The following is a 19956-nucleotide window of genomic DNA, read 5'->3' as shown; positions in this document are numbered from 1 at the left end:
CTGTCATATGGGATACTTCATTTATCGTTAGTCATATTTCTTTTAGAATTCCAGATAATAGATACCAGAAATCGTTCCATAAAGTTTCTTCCGACTTGTATTTAACTAAAAATTATACGTTTATTACTTTTTGCAAAAAATAAAGTTAAAATTTTGTTGTTGAAGTATAATGGGAAGCAAAGGTGTTGTTGGTTTTGTCCAGGACTTTTATTACGATCCATTCAAATGGTTAGTGCATTTTTCATAACCTCTCAAAATATAGTTATGAAGTTATCACTATTAGTATAGTAATAAGTATCACTATTTACCGTTTCCAGTTATAAATTATCTTTTAACCAATAACTGCGTACAATCACCTCCCTTTATCATAACCGCAATTTTTTCTTATCTTACAGGTCAGTTGTAAAAAGTGTTGGATTTTTCGCAATCGGCATAGTTATAGCTAAAGAGTGCACGGGCCTAGAAGTTATGCCAGCAGTGCCTCAATAAATTACACTACACAAATTATAGTAAAATGTTAAGTTTTATTTTTTTATTACTCCTCCACACGTCACTGTGTGAGGATAGAAAACCAAACTTTGTTATAGTTCTAACCGATGATCAAGATGTCACATTGGGAGGAATGGTTAGTAAATTAAGTGTAATGTCTTTATTTGAATAAATGAATTAGCAAATTGAATTGTTGTTTTATTTGATTTTCAGACACCAATGCAGAATGTGCAGAGATTCATAGCAAATGAAGGCACTTCTTTTGCAAACTCAGTAAGTACATAACATTAATATTTTATAAATATACAATAGTTTAATAGGTAATAAAAAAAGAAACAGAGGTGAGGAAATCTTATAAATTATGTATGTAATAATACACAAACAACACACTAGATAATCTGAAATACAGATTTGGTTTTGTAGTTTTTTTTTTATATAGAGCAGGGGGCAAATGGGCAGGAGGCTCACCTGATGGTAAGTGATACCGCCGCCCATGAACACTCAATGCCAGTGGGCTCGCAAGTGTGTTGCTGGCCTTTTAAGAATTGGTAAGCTCTTTTCTTAAAGGACCCTGAGTCGAATTGGTTCAGAAATACTTCAGTGGGCAGCTGGTTCCACAAAGTGGTGTTGTAGTAGTTTCTGATTATCAATAAAACATAAGGTGTTAAAAAAACTGCTACTACTCGCCCCTTCAAACCTTAACTAATAAACAATCATCAAATTACAGTATGTGACATCACCAATCTGTTGTCCAAGTCGTGCTAGTTTACTCTCTGGTCTACATGTCCACAACCATCTGACTTGGAACAACAGCCTTCATGGTGGCTGCAATGGAAGGTATTGGAGAAGGTTAGAAGCAAGAACATTTGCCACTACCTTGAAAGGTGCTGGCTATAATACTTTTTATGCTGGGAAGTATTTAAATACTGTGAGTATCTTTTAATTTCCTATAACGTTTTACTTACAAAAGTATATATATAGCACCAATTTTAAACATTAACAGGGAGAACTGGATGGCCACAATAAAGCGTAATTAATTTTTCAAAATTCAAATAACAAATAAAAAAAATAAATCAGAAGTTGTGTTTAAAATTTGATTAAAAATATTGAACATTATAAGATTTATTTATGATCCAAGTCACTTTTAATGTGTTAAATATCATTATTTTAGTATGGTGCCAAAGAAGCAGGTGGGATTGAAAATGTACCTCCTGGCTGGAGTGACTGGCATGGACTAGTTGGTAACTCTGTGTACTACAACTATACAATCTCTAATAATGGTGTGCCCACATATTCCACCGACCTGTACCTTACTGATGTTCTTGTAAGTATGTTTTTATTGAAAAAAAATTTCAATCAAAGTCTCTCTCTCTATCTTTCATAATCATAAAAATTTAAAAAAATATTTAATTATATTTCTACTACTTGATGGTAACTTCGACTATTTAAACCATTCTTAATGAGGATACTCTAATCGGGATATGGGGTGATAAAATTTTTTGTCTTTGTCATAAGGAAATCAGAGTTGTTTTTCGAAAAATGCAAGTGAAATAGAATGGATAAGGAAAAAATTCAGAGAGCTTAAGGCATATTTTCCCTCCTTAACAATATTTTACTATACATTTTTGTTCAGATATTGCATTGATATACAAAAAACCCAAGATGCACACTCAACGTCTAAAACGTCCTCAAAAAATGAGCGCAACATTCTAAATTGTGCGCTCATTTCAAATAGTCTCGCGTCTAATAAGTGGAGTCGATGTTATTTATTTGTGTTTTTTTTATATAAATAAATTTATGTACTTTGAACTTTTTCGTGTGTAGTTTTTGACAAATATATTTACGCTATATAAAGTGTAGGTCAGGAGGTAGCCAATTTAGCATTTTTTTTTTAATTTAAAAAAAAACTTTTTAACCGGATTAAAGTTATGTGTTATTATAAATTTACAACTATTTAACATCCAACACCTTTTGTCTTCAGTCACCGTGACCATGCACGCTGTAAAGCACCCGAAAAGTCGGATAAATTTAAAATTATGTTAAATAGTTGGAAATAAAAAAGTCATGTTCGACTCCACTCAATACCTTGTCCTACCGACCACGGTCGGTCGTAAAATTTTATTGCTTTAAGTACGTATACACTGCGTTGTAATAACAACTTTAAGCAATTCGCGTAAGGTTGATTTTGCAATAATATATGCTTGTAACATATACTGTTATAGACATACTGTTATAGAAAGGGACAGAAATAGTGTTTCGGGACACTTTCGAGCGTTACTTTTATTCGAGACTGTGCATCTTGGGTTTTTTGTATATCAATGAGATATTGTTTATTTTTAGCGTGATTTAGGCGTCAGCTACATAGAGAACCAAACTGAATCGCAACCATTCCTGATGGTGCTAGCTCCGCCGGCGCCACACCAACCATTTACCCCTGCGCCTCGACACAAAGACATTTATAAGAATGTCACTGTTGTTAGACATCCTAACTTTAATATCCCGGCAAAGGTGAGTAGTATACGTTAATCTGTTTATGAATCTCGGAATGATATCTTTAACTAATAATTAACTGACTGGTATATATAGTTTTTGTGTTAAATTATATTTTAAAAGAAACTCTTAAGTTACTGTGTTAATTATCGCAATGACTGTCCAAATCAAAACAGTTTTATAATTTAAAAAAAAAATAGTAAAATTGTGATAACTAAAGTAGTCTTCTATAACATATTATATGCTACACGTCAAATGCAAGATAAAACATGTTCTCTCTTACTTATGATCTAAAGAAATATAAAACACCCTCATTACATTGATCAACAACGTGTATAAGTTAAACATACATAGATTGTGTTGTTTTAGGATAAACACTGGCTTTTATCCATGCCACCATCTCCTCTACCAGAGACAATATTTCCAGAATTGGACCGAGTATATCGTTCCCGTTGGGAGAGTTTATTGTCTGTGGACGAGATGGTCGCTGATATTGTAGAAACACTGGACAACCAGAATTTGTTGGATAACACATATCTCATTTATACGTCGGATAATGGATATCATATTGGTAAGACTCATTATTCGCCTAGACAACTTAATCGATAAGGTGGTATATGTATGTTCAACTGGTTGATGTTACTGAGTAGTTATATAATTACGTGGTCTTATCTGTGGCACCATAGCGACTATCAATCTTATTATCTTACGCTCCTATATTAATAAATAAATTCTTATATTAAATCCGATAGTTCTAATATTAATTGATTTAAATTAGTTTTTTATAATACAAAAGCTTTGTTTAATAATTAATTATCTATTACAGGTCAATTCTCACAAGTATACGACAAACGTCAGCCATACGAATCTGACATCAAAGTGCCTCTCATAATACGTGGTCCGACAATAGCTAAAAATTTCACAGACAACCAACCCGTACTAAACATAGATTTGGCTCCAACGATTATAGAGTTGGCGGGTCTCACGCCTCCTAAATCTATGGATGGGAAAGCAATACAGTTTAATACCCCAAAAGATAGAGAAAGAAACATGCTTGTCGAGTATTACGGAGAAGGGAGGGATGGAACTGTGGATCCAGACTGTCCATGGGCGTATGATAGAGATCAATTGGCTGTAAGTGTTTATACATTGACTCAAAAACATGTTCAAATGTTTGTCAAGTTGCTTTAGTTTACAATCTACTTGGTAGTTTTTAATTATGTCGAGAGATTCGCTCGTTAAGTTGAGGTTATTTTTGTCAAAGGTAATTCATATGACTGTTTTTGCCCAAATAAAATAATTGTATATTATCTATAAAGCAGAATCATCTCGTTGTAGACGCATCAGTATGTATGTCCATAGCACTGTATAGGTCTTCTAACATAAGAATAATTAAAAATATTATTCCAGCAATGTTACCCTCTGTACGATTGCAAGTGTCAAGACTCGAGAAACAACACGTACGCATGTCTGCGACATATCTCAAAGCGAGTCAATATGAAGTACTGTGCATTTGCTGATGAACAGGTAAATCATAATAATTTTATTAAAAAAAAATACAACATACTGTGTGAGAAAAATCGAGTCTTAGGGATGGAAACATAACAATAAAAGTCGGTGTAACTTAAGAATGGCGCCAAAACTCAAATCAAAGCCACAGATTAGGAGGAAAAAATATTAACTCTTTGGAGGTACAAACTTCGTGTGATGAACCATTATTATTCATTACATTTTCTTTAAGAATAGTTTTAACAAAATTATTTTTATATATTCTGATTAAAGTGCGTCATTATATAATCTTTTTGACTACAATATTAGATACAAACGATTTCATTAACCGATTTATTAACAACATGACAAGTTAGATTAAAATTCAAATAGATTAAAATTATAGTAATTAGTATTTGCAGAATCTGTTTTAATGCATGCGTAATTTTATTTCCAGAATTTCAAAGAAATGTATAACCTAAATTCGGATCCCTACGAACTTAGAAACATCATCGACGATGTGCTGCCCTCTATCCGCCATTGGTACAAACTCACCCTTACACAGATGCTTACATGTAAAGGTGCAGATAATTGCGATAACCCTCTAGAAAATCCCAAACATTTCTCAATATTTTAACTTAGTGTAAAATCGACATTTTAGAACGACTTTTTCGTAACTAAGTCCATACACATCCTCGAAGTAATCTAATATATTAATATTATTTTTTGTTCGTCACTTAAGACAATACACAATCACACTGCTACATACCATAAACAATTTGTAAATTAAAAAAAGTTATAATTTTATTCTTTTAAATATATTATATTCAAACTGTAAAATGAATTTTCTCTCACTTTTGATGTACTCGTGTAGATTTTAGTTGTAGCAATAAAAATAGATAGAAATTGCTCATTTTTTATTTAACCTCTTTGATATAATTATAAAAGATATTAGTATAAGATCCCGCTATACAACGACCTTCACCGAGATGCTTATTTAATGAAACGTATTTTATATTTAATTTAATATGTCAATAAATATAATCCATATGGGTTGTCTAGCAAATTTCAGTCCAGAGTATGTTTAATTAATAATTTAAAAAAAATATTTTTTGAAACATTTCACCGGTATGATTATTAGATAAATTCTATACCAATCGAAAGTATGAAGCCCATAGAATATGCAAACTTTATGCTGCCCATTCTTTTCCGGTCACAACTATCGGGTTGCCAGGTATAAACAGGTAAATCTGTACTAGCATTTGCAACGGTCTGTTTATTGAATGAAATTTAAATGAAATTAAAGATTATTTTATTCTGAACACGGTGGTATAGGGTTGGCTGCGAAAAATCAGTCCGAATTGCGGTTGTCGAATTTTAAAAAGTAAAATATTGCTCCAAGGGAATGTGTGCGACTGAGAGGTCCCAACCGACCATCCCATGCGATAGAAGAGGACACAGCATAGCAGCTGTTTAAAGTCCGCCCACTTAAAGGAAGAGAGTGCGCATGCTATTTGGGCTTGGAAAAGAAAAGGATAGCGATGGACTCGTATATACTATGCATCATTTTGGAGTAGTTTATTATTTAAATAGAGAAATAGTTATTTAATTTTTTTTATCAATTAATTATTTATTTGTATATTTTTTATGTGACACTAAAGTATATTTACATCTTTAGTAAAAAAGAAGGTTATAGTGATTCATATATAATACTAGCCTGATTAAAAATATTGATTGAAAAAAATTAAAAAAATTACTACATGCAAATTATAAATCTATAAATATATGTGAAACTTGAGCCTGAGAACTGCGGATGGTTCTTAGATGAATATTTAAAACCAGTAGGATTCATTGGGGATCATACACCTTTAAAGATAGAAGACATTGTCGAAAAAACTGAAACAGAGAGTGATGACGAAGAAGATTCAGAAGTTGAAGATCGTAGTTTTATGTCCGATGACTCGGATTCTGAATAATTTTAAAAAAAAATTGTATTTTTAATTTTTTACAATAAATAGAAGTAATTTTTTAATTGTTGTTTTTTTATTTTGTCTTCTTATAATAAAAATAAAATTTGCAAGATTACCCTGATTAAAAAAATTCACTTTTATGGGTTTTGAATTTTTTCCAATAGTTTCAATTTACTTCAATTTCTCTGTTTACATTTATAGATTTATAATTTGCATGTAGTACATTTTTTAATTTTTTTCAATCAATATTTTTAATCAGGCTAGTATTATATATGAATCACTATAACCTTCTTTTTTACTAAAGATGTATATGTTAACGTAAAATTGTAAATACCGTTAGATTGTAATCTATCTCGCGAGATTATAAACTGTCGAAAGATTGTGAACCTCAGCGTACTGCTTACAATTTAACGTATTATTATTCGGTAGATTGTAATCTATCGAAGTGAAGCCGTCAAATTGTGAAACGGTACGCACCTCGAGCGCTGATTGGTCGGCTTTATAGTAGACCGTTATATGTCCATAGAGTTAGGAATGAAACAAGGGTATCGGTCAAATAAAATGAATGCACTTCAAAAATTAGTATTTATTACTTAGTAGGTAATCAATAATTCTGACATGATAAAAAAAAATATATCAAAATAAAAAAATCAGAAACGTAACAATATTTTCTCTTCAAACACAAATTAAAATTGAAAAATTAGTTCAATTTTCTTTCATTTCATTTCCAACACTAACTTAGTTATCATTCAAACTTCTTTGGTCAATCACAGATTAATTTTACTTCCCAATAATTTCATATAACTAATTCTAAAGCTGTGAGTTACTTACAACACGACATCAATTTACATTCGACAACAAACAAACAAATATGGTGGCGCGGGGCATATTCTGTTCTATTAATCAGCGCGCGAGGTGCGAACCGTTTCACAATTTGACGGTTTCACTTCGATAGATTACAATCTACCGAATAATAATACGTTAAATTGTAAGCAGTTCGTTGAGGTTCACAATATTTCGACAGTTTACAATCTAACGGTGTTTACAATTTTACGGTGACATATATATACTTTAGTGTCACAAAAAATATACACATAAATAATTAATTTATTAAAAAAAAATTAAATAACAATTTCTCTATTTAAATAATAAACTACTCCAAAATGATGCATAGTATATACGAGTCCATCGCTATCCTTTTCTTTTCCAAGCCCAAATAGCATGCGCACTCTCTTCCTTTAAGTGGACGGACTTTAAACAGCTGCTATGCTGTGTCCTCTTCTATCGCATGGGATGGTCGGTTGGGACCTCTCAGTCGCACACATTCCCTTGGAGCAATATTTTACTTTTTAAAATTCGACAACCGCAATTCGGACTGATTTTTCGCAGCCAACCCTATACCACCGTGTTCAGAATAAAATAATCTTTAATTTCATTTAAATTTCATTCAATAAACAGACCGTTGCAAATGCTAGTACAGATTTACCTGTTTATACCTGGCAACCCGATAGTTGTGACCGGAAAAGAATGGGCAGCATAAAGTTTGCATATTCTATGGGCTTCATACTTTCGATTGGTATAGAATTTATCTAATAATCATACCGGTGAAATGTTTCAAAAAATATTTTTTTTCAATTATTAATTAATCATACTCTGGACTGAAATTTGCTAGACAACCCATATGGATTATATTTATTGACATATTAAATTAAATATAAAATACGTTTCATTAAATAAGCATCTCGGTGAAGGTCGTTGTATAGCGGGATCTTAGACCATATAGGGCTATACCTCACCGAGATGCCATGGCGACGTGGCCAGTGACGTCACCAACTAGTTCTTAAGGCCTGTATTCACTTTGATTAGTTGGTTGCGTAGTAAAGTGATTAGAAGCGTGTTCTATTTTTTTGCGAGTAGAGACGTCGCGTGCGCCCTTGCCCCTTACTCGCAGCGTGCCTGCCAAAACAGGCAGCAGGACTCTTCGGTCAACCTAAGAGCAAAGTAATATTCCGTCGTATCTTCATTAGCCAATTCCTTATAGAGTTGGTAGCTTGCGCCATGAATGGGTCTTCTATTAATCCATTTTCGAACCCATACTTTTCTTGGTCTTGCAAGCTCAGCTTCCAAAAATAAAATATTTTAATTTATTTTTGATTACTTTGTATCGTGACAGAACTGAATGCATTGGCGTCACAGGGACGCATGAGTTGGTTGCTATAACTACTATTTAAAATATAATATTTATAATTTAATCTTGTGACAATTGTGTTTAAGTCAATGTTTCGCCGGAAATCGAACTCAGATGTAGTCATGTAATGGTTCTGCACCACTTAGACATTCTTAATTAACAATAAGATTTAACGGATTTAGGAAAAAAACTAATATTACGAAATGTACAAGTTTATTTCAAAAATATTCACAAATACAACATTTTCATAAATATTAAAACGCTAAACAATATCAAAAAAATGTCAGAGTTCATGTCACGACAGTTTTGCATTCCACATTAAAATTTTGAATCTGAAACAAAAAAACGGTATGAATTTATTTGCAGTTTCATAGAAGCTAGCTTCAATTCCCTAGAACCTAGATATTGAATAAATATTATTATTAATAATAAAGTCACTCGCTAGATGGCGGTGTATTAATTTTTTTTTTAATAGAACAGGCAGGAAGCTCATCTGATGTTAAGTGATACCGCCGGCCTTGGACACTCAATGCCAGAGGGCTCGCGAGTGCGTTGTCGGCCTTTTAAGAATTGGTACGCTCTTTTCTTGAAGGACCCTAAGTCGAATTGGTTCGGAAATACTTCAGTGGGCGCGGCAACTGCCTTGAAAAAACGCTCAGTTGTGGAACGGCGAACGTCGAGGTGATACGGGTGGAATTTCGTACTCTGCCTCGACGTCCGATGATGAAACTCAGCTGCAGGTATTAATCCGAACAACTCCTCTGAACAGTGTGACCCCACATCTCTACGTAAGGCCTAACGTAGATTAACATATTTTGTAAAAATACTTCTGCCACACAATATATATAAATGCCAAAATTATCTTAAAGACCAAAAAGTCTTACAGCGGTATTTTTATTACATCTTACAGAATTTAGTTAAAGATAATTTCGTTTCAATCCTGAATCGATCAATTTTTGGGACAGGAAACTTAATTTTTGAAGTTATACTTTAGGCGCCTTATGAAAAATTTATGAGTAAAATTTTAAGTGACACAAAATTAACAGAATGAAGTTAGTGGCACATGTTGGCACTGTATATTTATAATATTTATCCACATGCTTTGAGTTTCTAAATTTAAAACACGTGTTTTCATTATTTCTCTCATTATTCATTCATTCATACAAGTGCGAATTTTATATGTGCGTGTGAATTATAATCAGAAGTGATTTAATTTGAATAATTAAATCAATATTAGAAAATATTTGTGAAAAAACTGTGCTCATCAACCCTCCTAAGTGCTTCAATACAATTGAGGGTAACTCCGTATGTATTATTAATAATGCCAAAGAAGTTTAACTTCTTACGCGCGTACATAAGGACGCACCTTTTTAATTTATTTATATCTATTTACCTGTTAAATACACATTCAGGTTATGGCGGGCTGGTGTCGACACTGTATGCTAATGTAATCCGTCAGTTTGCTCTGATTCTGCAAATCTTCCTTGTATATCAGGGGGCACGGAAAGTATTTCTGTAAATGACGTCATCAAAGCATTTATTGTGTGGTTATTGAAATATTTTGAAGCTTAAAACTAAATTTGGTTTGTATTACAACACCGTTGATTTGATTAAGATAAAAAGCATTAAACACAATCTTCGTACTTAGGACTACCGTCTTAAGCTACGGTTTCCTAGAAAAGCGGTGCCGTTATCTAACGGCCGTAATGTAACGTTGGGTGACGTCACCCATCTATAAATAACATCGGAGTAGGTTTTCTAGAGAACGTTGAGTGTCACCGTAACGTCAAATAGCGGTGCTGTCATTTGCATGACGGCCGTCATAGCGGTGATAAACAGTAGTTCAACGTTTTTCGCGTGTAGCGGTGCGCATATTTAATTAATACAATGACTTGGGCGAGCGAAAATGATGAACAATTAATTGATTTTGTTGAAAATCAGCTTTGTACAATATCAAATCCAAAGAGTACAGACAAGCTCAGATGAAGCAAAATTTGTGGAACGAAATTGGAACACACTACAAAAATACGGTCGCACTACTTTCTAGGAAACCACAGCTTGGCCACCGTAAAGACGGCCGTTAGTTAACGGCACCGCTTTTCTACGAAACCGTAGCTTTATACGCCACAATGTTATGAAATTACCTGCACAGCCTTGATGCCGCCAGTAATGTCGACAGTTGGAATCACTTGCTTTGGTTTCAAAAACTTAACAAAGCGAATCATTTCGGAGAAACTTGAATGTTCACTGTATGGTATACCTGAAAAACATATTGCAGACTTTTACAAATTTATTGAAATTAAGAGTAAATTTTTTATATTATATAATGTATGGTCAACAAAAAAACGACAAGAAGGCGGAGGAGGTGGTAATTAAACGCATTTAAATCCTGTAGTTTTTTACAATTATTATTAGGGGTTATATGTTTCGCCCTGATTTTAGTCAAATAAGATGAGTTGATGCTGTATAATGTCGATGCTGAAAATTCATAGCTGACGCATACATTGACGGGGTGACCCATTACAGAAACACCAAATTTACGCCCAAGCTTAGTCACGTGACCATGGCGAAGTCGCTTGTCCTAATGTATGTTTTTTTTTTATTGAATCAATTATTATGTACAAAATAAAACCTAAAATAAATTACCATGTATCGTAACAGAGTCCTTTTCGACGCACGAGTTCCTTCCATTCTCCCAACCGCTTGGCTTAAACGCGACTATTTCTGAAAACGCCCCTTGCAAGCTGTCCAAATAGCTCCGTAGCTTCTGAAAATGTATCTGGTATTATAAATCGTATATAACTTATATTATAAGCGTGTATATCTCGTGGATTGGTCTAATGTTTGGCTTTTAAATGGGTAGCTTATATAAAAAAATACTACTCACTATGAGACACTATGAGATTTGCTCTCCATTATATTGCAACTGATCGAATGCATCTATTCCAAAACGTGTGGACAGCCATGTTCAAAATATATTTTTAGTTACGAGTTCAGGATTCGTAAAGATAAATTAAAATAAATTTATATGGGTATCTCTTTGATAGATACTTATAAAGTCCCTTAAGGCAAAGCAATAAAAATTGACATTCCCAACATTTTAGTCATAATAAAATATTTTTTATTATGTGAGTACCTATTATTTTTATTATGTAACTAAAGCTTAGGTTTCCTAGAAAAGCGGTGCGGTTAACTAACGGCCGTCATTTTACGGTTGTTAATAACGGCCGTCTTTACTTTTTAACATAATGCAAAAAAGCATCATTTTCGCTCGTCCAAGTCACGTTTCCACTCATTGTAATAATTAAATATGGGCACCGCTACACGCGAAAAACGTTGAACTAATGTTTATCACCGCTATGACGGCCGTCATGCAAATGACAGCACTCAACGTTCTCCAGGAAACCTACTCCGATGTTATTTATAGACGACGTATGGGTGACGTCACCCAACGCTACATTACGGCCGTTAGATAACGGCACTGCTTTTCTAGGAAACCTAAGGTTAACTCCTAACAATTATTATGTACTTGTATTTTTAAATATTGAGAGCACAGATTATGATATTATGGATATATTAGATATAAAATAATCATTAAAAAATATACCTCATGCGTAAGATCTCTCATAGGAACTACATGAAGTTGGCACGATTGCGGTGGAGCGTGGCTAAAGCTACGCCCCTCCACTGCTTGGAGGACTCGGTCCTTCTCTGGACAAGCCCATACAGTACAACCCACACGACGCGCCATTCCCAAAAAGAATTTCTCCTTACCTACATTTACATAAAAAATCTATTTGCACCGTTGTTACTAATATATGTTTGTCTTTTTTTGTCATACACTATACACACTTAATTTAGTTAAAAGAAGTAATTTAGTTAAAAGAAAGCAGACTGAAGAAATACGAGAATAACTAGGACTTCTGGTCTATATTATAATTCGTAATTCGAGTCATAATCTCGACTGAAAAAAAAAATTATTGACAGATTTTGAAAGATTAGATTTTTTTCTCATTTCTTGGCCTGCAAAAAGATTAGATTTACGTTGAGAATTAACTTTTGGATTGTAATTTTTAATAATCACCTTGAAATGTAAGTTGGTTGCTTGTTAAAAACTAAGTTTTTAGTATTTAATGCAATAAAAATTACCAGAGTAAAGGTAAATATACCTATATACTACCCTACTATGAGGTTTTATGAAGAGAACTGTTATACTTATTGAATCATATCAGCGATAAATTCTTTCGCGTTCTGAATAAAGCTCTTTTGTCAAAAACAATTTTTATCGGTAAAGAATTCTTCAATTCTATATAAATGTAAAACGCTGATAATATTTATGGAGTTTAAGAGATAAGATACAAGTCAGATGGTAAATAATTTCAATAAAAACTTAAGTAATTATTGAGTCCAGTATTTGGCACATTTAGCACCTAGAAGGGAGATCTATGGATAAAACTAGCATACCAATCGTATAGGTCCCGCAAACGATAAGGACAGACGAGAACTTCTTCTTGGCCGTTTCCAGGGCCGCCTTCTTTTGTCGAAGGTGGTATAACGCCATTTCCAAACTTTCATCTTGTGTAGGGAAATCATATCTAGGGTTGCAGTACCTGCAATTACCCATTTTAGTGGTGTTTTAGTACTAGTATGTAGAACAAGTGAAGATATTTGCAGATATTGCAATGTGTTAAATTAAATGTATTGCGCATTTTGGAGCAAGAAATCGTATTTTTCTGACAATAATCATATTTAAATTTAAACAAAAAAGAGTTCAAAGTCCACATAATAAATTCCTGCTTACACTTTTTTAATATTGTCATGTAAACGAATTCACATGCAGTAAAATATATATATGTATTATATTATTATGTGTAGGTGATTCCCATTGCAAACCTAATGTTCTATGGGAAAAAAATATAAAAGATATTATACTTTACTTAATTTGTAATTTTTTTAAATTTAATTAGAACTCAATCAAATATTCAAAGTGTAAGGATCTCAAGAGTTAGAAAAGGCATCTTTTTTTTATTACGATTGTCCCATCCCGGCTTGTATTGGACACTGTGATAACGTAGCATTCTAATAATGACAAAAATCGGTCACGTAGTTTTTAAGTTTACTGGACACAAAAATACAATTCATTCCTCCTCTTAATAAGTATAGATAAACTTACGTTGTATCCAGATATACAGTATGGATATCTTTATTCCAGAAAACGGGATAGGATTCCATTATCGGTGAAGCCCTAAAGTCGCCAGTGTGTAGCATGCTTTTGCCACTAGGCAGTGTGAAGATTAACATTATTGCACCAGGGCAACTGAAATGTAAAGTATTATATAATAGACTTCTCGTAATGTTATTACGTATTCACATAAGACTGATCTTTTTGTATTCCCATCAATAGCGATTTAATAATAAATATTTAAGTGCACTTTATAACAAAAATGTATGAATTAATTATAAACTATCGTAATACATAGTTTTAAAGACAAGTGTATCTTAGCAATTATTTAAAAGAAGCATTGAAAAGTTAAAGATATGTTGCTAAATATTTAATACATAATTTATAATCCGTTAAACAAATCATTCAATGTTGCTTTTGCGAATTCGATATTATGTTTTTTTTTTTAAATTAAAAATGAATCGCGTCAGTACATTGGTTGAGGTTTTAGAAAGCTTTGTTAGGAATGTTTTAATTCGTTAACTTTATAATCGCTTGTGATAATCCCGTGCTAATAGCAAAATTGTTTTTTTTTTAATCCTCGTGAATTTTAATAGTCTAATGTTTAATGTGTATACTGGTGTCCCAAAACTCAACGGCAAGTCGAGCTGCAAATTTATAATTAGCTAACTCCAAATGAATAAAAATAATGCTTATTGTACAACATTGCATAGTATTTTTTTGACACATACGGATACATTTTATATAGAAAATTGTTTAAAAATAAAATTCATGGAGATTTTTATTAGTTTGTGTTTAATGTCGGCTTGACGTAGTTGTATTCGATATATGTGATAAATATGAAAATGGGGAAAACAAAGTAAGTACATATGCCGACGATTGGCGAACTTAAGCCCTAGAAGGCGAATTCAACTAGCTCGGATCTTTATTGAGCAGGGACGGCTATGAAAAGAAAATTCGGTAAAGAATACAAATCACCCGAAACGCCATGACAAAACTACGGCGAATATGGAAAAATCGCAATATCTGGGTTCCCCATTTTTTTATAAGGCGCTGAAACTTGGACTGTGCGAGCATCCGAAAGAAAGAGGATAGATTTCGAAATGTGGTGATGAAGGCGGAGGCTCAGGATTCGGAAACGGACAGAATTTGTCAATTCTGGCACAACTACAAGTTACAACCCGTCTTTCTTCAGTGTGTTACACAAAGGATCTTGACCTTCTTTGGGCAAATAGTACGCAGAGGTCCCGATAAATTGTGGTGAGCGGTAGAGTGAAATTCAAGAGACCCGACTAGCTGACCTTATTTGTTCGTTCCTTACAAGCCTTATATTACACAAGCGGTAAGGGTTGCCCATGACAGGAATGCAGGAAGCTATGCATCATCAACATGACCTTCAGTAATGAAGAACGCGACTAAAGAGTAAGTATATGTAATAAAAATAAGTTTCCTTATACGGAGCAAAATGGAAAAAGGCTATTGATGATGATTAATGTTGTTCCAGTCTGGCTTTGACCGCCATGATATTGTTCTCAAGTTTCTTGGTCAAATGGAAAAGTTTCTCAAGTGTTCTTTGAGTGGGGAAAACTCTGATAATGACTACTCTATATTAAACGACTTTGACATTTTCCGGGAACTTCGTTGAATAATTTTTTTATTTATTTTACCGACAAGTATCTAGGTATATGGTTTTCGTACTATCATATTTTTATAATATGAAAACCAATAAAATAAAGTATAACAAAGTTTATTAGAAGTTATCTCTAGAAGTACAAGTAGTAGAACATATTTAATTGACAACATTCAATTCTTTAAGACCCCAATAAATAATGGTAAATGGTATATGTGTCACCGTGAAATTGTAAACACCGTTAGATTGTAATATATCTCGCGAGATTGTAAACTGTCGAAAGATTGTGAACCTCAACGAACTGCTTACAAATTAACGTGTTATTATTCGGTAGTTATATGAAATTGTTGGGAAGTAAAATTAATCTGTAATTGACCAAAGAAGTTTGAATGATAACTAAGTTAGTGTAGTACAATCTACCGAATAATAATACGTTAAATTGTAAGCAGTACGCTGAGGTTCACAATCTTTCGACAGTTTATAATCTCGCGAGATAGATTACAATCTAACGGTGTTTACAATTTTACGTTGACATATGCATTGTTTATGTATTTTTTTTCTTTACACCAAATATAATTCGAATTTTAATTTCTCTTTTATAGCAACACCAAATGAAAAAAACCTTTTTACACATCTTGAAATGTCAATTATGATTAATTCGTCCGAGGAAAATACAGTAAGTTATTTAAGTATTGAGTAATAACTCACTGGTTCGCATCAATGGCTGTAACTTCGACCCCATCAATTTTAATTGGCTCATCAACGTTCATTATATGAATACATTTCACGGGAACTCCTAATCGTGATATGCATAAATCCGCTAGAATTTAATAATTATTTTCATTAAATTCTAATAAATACTACTTAAGGTAAATGCTGGAAAAAACATCTATTTAGAAAATTATTTTGTTTTTATGAATTCAAAATGGAGTTCTGCGGGTAAGTAGCTGACTTGATAACGATGAATTTTGTTACAGATAGCACCCTACCCGCAGGTATAAGCTAATTTTCCCGCGGAAAAATTTAGTGGGTGGTTTTCAATAATAATACGTGCGAACTAAATTTCGCAGATCATAATAATCAAACCTACACAAGCCAGTTTTATTTAAATTCAAAATAAATAAACTTGGGAGTAATTTTATTTTCTACTAATGGTAATATTAAATGCGAGGCGAGTACCGCAGACGGAAACTAAAAATTCAATTTTTTTTTTACTTATATGTCCTCCAATATTAACATTGAACAGACATTTAAAGGAAAAATTTTTCTTATTAATTATAAGTTGTATAATAATTATTAAGTTGAGGCCATAACCTTCAAAATTATGGATTTTTTTCATACACTCTACATTTGCCTAGCGGTTATTTACGAACTTTGTTTCACCTCAATTTTTTTTACTTAGCCTACGACAAAGAAATCTGGTTTTGTAAGTTTTCCCGAAATTCTCTCGAAAAATCTTTCACACTTTAAGGAATATATAAAAAATACACGAATTGGTCCAGCTATGTTCGAGTTTTACGCTTAGCAACATGTTTTGCTATTCAAATTCGGCCACGGAGCGCTCTTAAAGTTTTCCATACAAAAAAAATATTTTTTCAATACTGTACGAAGGGTTATTATTATTTAAAATTAAATAAACTTACCTGTAATTTTCGAACAAAACAGCATTTTGTTAAAGCTTTTTTTTAGCCCCGAATAGTGATCAGAATGAAAATGAGTTAAGAAATAATGTTTCACATTCGCGATCTCGCCGTAACAAAATGCGTCGACTGCAAAATGTGTCCCTGAAAATAATATTACTAAAAATAAGGTCATATTATATCCTATTTATTTTATATCTATTGCGCTAATAACGCTAATTTTAATGCCGATTTATTATACAATATAGCGTAAATTGTATAATAAAATTATATTTGTAATATTATATTTGACTGTATTACTGAAAGTACATATCACCGTTCTCAAATGTTTTTTTAATTTCTCATAGTCTTCGAGCTAATTTAACTAGTATTGAAGTCTTAGGCCAAACTAATTTAAAAACCAAAATATTTTATCTATATTGCGAGTGCTCAAGATTAACTTTACATACACTTTGAATACAGAGAAAAGACTGAGTCAAGGCTAAAAAGCGTTAAAGAGGGTAGTTTCATAAGCCCCGTAACAATCCAAATGTCTTGTGTTTCCAGCAATTCGAAAGTATTGTTTCACCGGGAATTGAACCCATTTATATGCGTTAAATGCTTAGTAGTAAGGTACAGAAGCAGAGCAATTCTTAAATATATAGGATTAATGTGTATCAACTAAAATATTTCACCTGCTACAATTTTATAGTGTGGTATAACTTTGGTGACAGTTGATGTTTTATTTGATCTTGACTTTGTTGGTAAATTGAACTGTATAGACTCAACAACTTTTCTCGGTGAATAGGACCCAACCCTCTCATTCTTTAATTTAGGCGGTTGGAGATCTTCTCTTGTCTCCATTCGAGGAGACATGGACCTATGTGAAAGTTTCCTTGGTGTCTTGACAATTTCATTCTTCTTTTTACTCGGCTGGGCAACATCTTGTCTCGTCGCAGTGATACACAAATTCTTACTCATGTCATGCGACGCATTATGTGCAATTTTCTGCCTTGTTAAATTTGCACCATTCTTTTTATCTGACGCCACATCCGACACTTTTGACCGACAACTAAAATATGAATTGATACACTGTTGTTTTAGATTATTCCCATTCCTCAGTCCATAAGATTTAAGAGAGTTCCTCGTAGCAGCTACAAGTTTATTTCTCTCTTTAATTTTCTCTTTAATCAATTTATAATTTGTTGGCTGAACTATGACATCTGACAGTTTTTTTCTATCACTTGTGTTCAAAATAAGAATTTTATTTTCTTCTATGGCTGGAGGTGACAATTTTGCTTTTTTCTTTTCTATGTTGTCAGAAACTGCTGATCTTTTTAATTGTTTTGATTTGTCTGTGGCTATCCCTTTTTCACATTTAAAAACTTCAATAATGTCTTTTGTAGTCATTTTAGAATAATTATTATTGATATTCTTAAGTTTACTATAAGCAGTTGTGTGTAAATTATTTGTTATATCATATAATGTGTCATCGCAACTTAATTCTGTAGTTGAATCTTTAGTACAGTTTAAATCTTCTATAATAGAAAAACTAAGATTTTGTTTATTTGCTATACTTTGAGTTGTTATATTGCATTTAAGTATCACATTTTCTTTGTCCTGCAAACCATAACATGAAATAAGTGTTACTACATCTTAACAAGCTACAATATAAACCGAAATAGTGTTATAAGGAAGAAATGTACAGTAAGCTCAGTGGTTAGACTAGATTATTGGTGTAGATGAGACAGCTTTGTTTTGCTATAAGTCACAGAATAAGAAAAAAATATTAGACAACTTGAATAGGAAAGCTTAATATAGTAAAATGAAAGAGTAATCAAAGACACCATATAAAATATAATAATACCTTCTTTCGGTTTTCTTTATGCTTGGTTCCAACATTAAATCTTTTCAGTGATAATGAGGTGCGACTTAGTGTAGAATTCTGAAATACATTACTTCTGGCTAAAAAAAATTTTTTTTAACAATGTGTATGTAGTTACAGTGCTATTAGAGTAGTTGTTAGTTTTGACAAGTAAATTTTGTCTTGAACGTAAACTCCAAACTAAAGTCTTTAAGGTGGGGTAAAAGCCTTGGTGATAGCATTATACTATTGAACAAATTTGCAGATTTTATTTTATTTAATACTATAGTAGAAGGTATCGAGATGTATGTATACAAACCTGAGTAAGATTTAAATTACAAGATTTCTTTATCGAACGGGGATTTAGAAGCGATGGCAAATATTCACTAATATCACTACCATTCATCTTTTTATTGTTGTATACATTTCATACAATACATATTTCACTTAAAATTTTGTTGTGTAATCATCGGACTACTACCTAGAAAAAATTCAATAAATCTCATTAGGTACTCTTAAGTAATGACTTAACTTTGAAAATTGAGCATAAGTAATTTAAAAATATAATTGGTTCTTATTTTTAAATTTTATATCAAAGTTATTATTGGATACAATATTTCTTTATTTTCTATTAATAACTATTCTTCTTCGTAATATTTATATAAAAATTTTATTATTACAAAATAAATAATTACAAATTTCCGCCAATTTCCACTTTGCATCTGTATTCTGTCACTGTCATTCTTCCACTAAGAGTAGAGCCAAGGTTATCAGTCAAGTCAAGGTTTAAGTAGTAAGCTGTGATTTTAAAGCTAACCAAACTTGTATGGGAATGGTGAAGCTGTCGCTTTGTCACATGACTATTTTCATACATATTTGTTTGACGTTAGTGGGTCACGTGAATCGAAAAGTGAATTTGTCTCAAGTCCCTAACGAAAGCACGATATAAAACTTATTAAATTAAAAATTATAAGTTTCTATACTAGAAGCCATTGTGTGCGATTTAGGTTAGCCTGCGACACATAATAATCGAGAT

General features: G+C 32.4%; 2 protein-coding genes across 4 annotated transcripts; one reads left to right on the top strand and one right to left on the bottom strand.

The window, feature by feature from the left end:
- Positions 1-20: 20 nt before the first annotated feature.
- LOC125060030 (N-acetylglucosamine-6-sulfatase-like) lies at positions 21-5376 on the top strand. The gene is made up of 10 exons (XM_047664777.1): positions 21-228; positions 396-625; positions 703-762; positions 1217-1417; positions 1661-1813; positions 2830-2997; positions 3349-3550; positions 3806-4113; positions 4390-4506; positions 4925-5376. The coding sequence occupies exons 2-10, from the start codon at positions 515-517 to the stop codon at positions 5102-5104; spliced, it is 1500 nt and encodes a 499-aa protein (XP_047520733.1). The 5' UTR covers positions 21-228; positions 396-514; the 3' UTR covers positions 5105-5376.
- Positions 5377-8821: 3445 nt separating this feature from the next.
- On the bottom strand, positions 8822-19664 carry LOC125058267 (DNA cross-link repair 1A protein-like). Of its 3 annotated transcripts, XM_047662322.1 has the most exons (13): positions 19616-19664; positions 19240-19401; positions 18924-19001; positions 17752-18676; positions 17081-17221; positions 16146-16257; positions 13799-13942; positions 13090-13235; positions 12233-12399; positions 11272-11392; positions 10770-10885; positions 10019-10138; positions 8822-8957 (listed from the first exon to the last, which is right to left on the bottom strand). In XM_047662322.1, exons 2-12 carry the CDS (start codon positions 19324-19326, stop codon positions 10034-10036), a joined length of 2142 nt encoding a protein of 713 aa, XP_047518278.1. In that variant the 5' UTR covers positions 19327-19401; positions 19616-19664; the 3' UTR covers positions 8822-8957; positions 10019-10033. The 3 variants fall into 3 exon arrangements, with proteins under 3 accessions (XP_047518278.1, XP_047518286.1, XP_047518270.1); XM_047662330.1 differs by lacking the exon at positions 19240-19401 and having other exon boundaries at positions 19616-19657; XM_047662314.1 differs by lacking the exon at positions 19616-19664 and having other exon boundaries at positions 19240-19532.
- Positions 19665-19956: the final 292 nt, after the last annotated feature.

This window comes from Pieris napi, chromosome 2 (genome assembly GCF_905475465.1).
Source record: "Pieris napi chromosome 2, ilPieNapi1.2, whole genome shotgun sequence".
Classification (NCBI taxonomy): domain Eukaryota; kingdom Metazoa; phylum Arthropoda; class Insecta; order Lepidoptera; family Pieridae; genus Pieris; species Pieris napi.
This window is presented reverse-complemented; position numbering and strand designations above follow the sequence as displayed.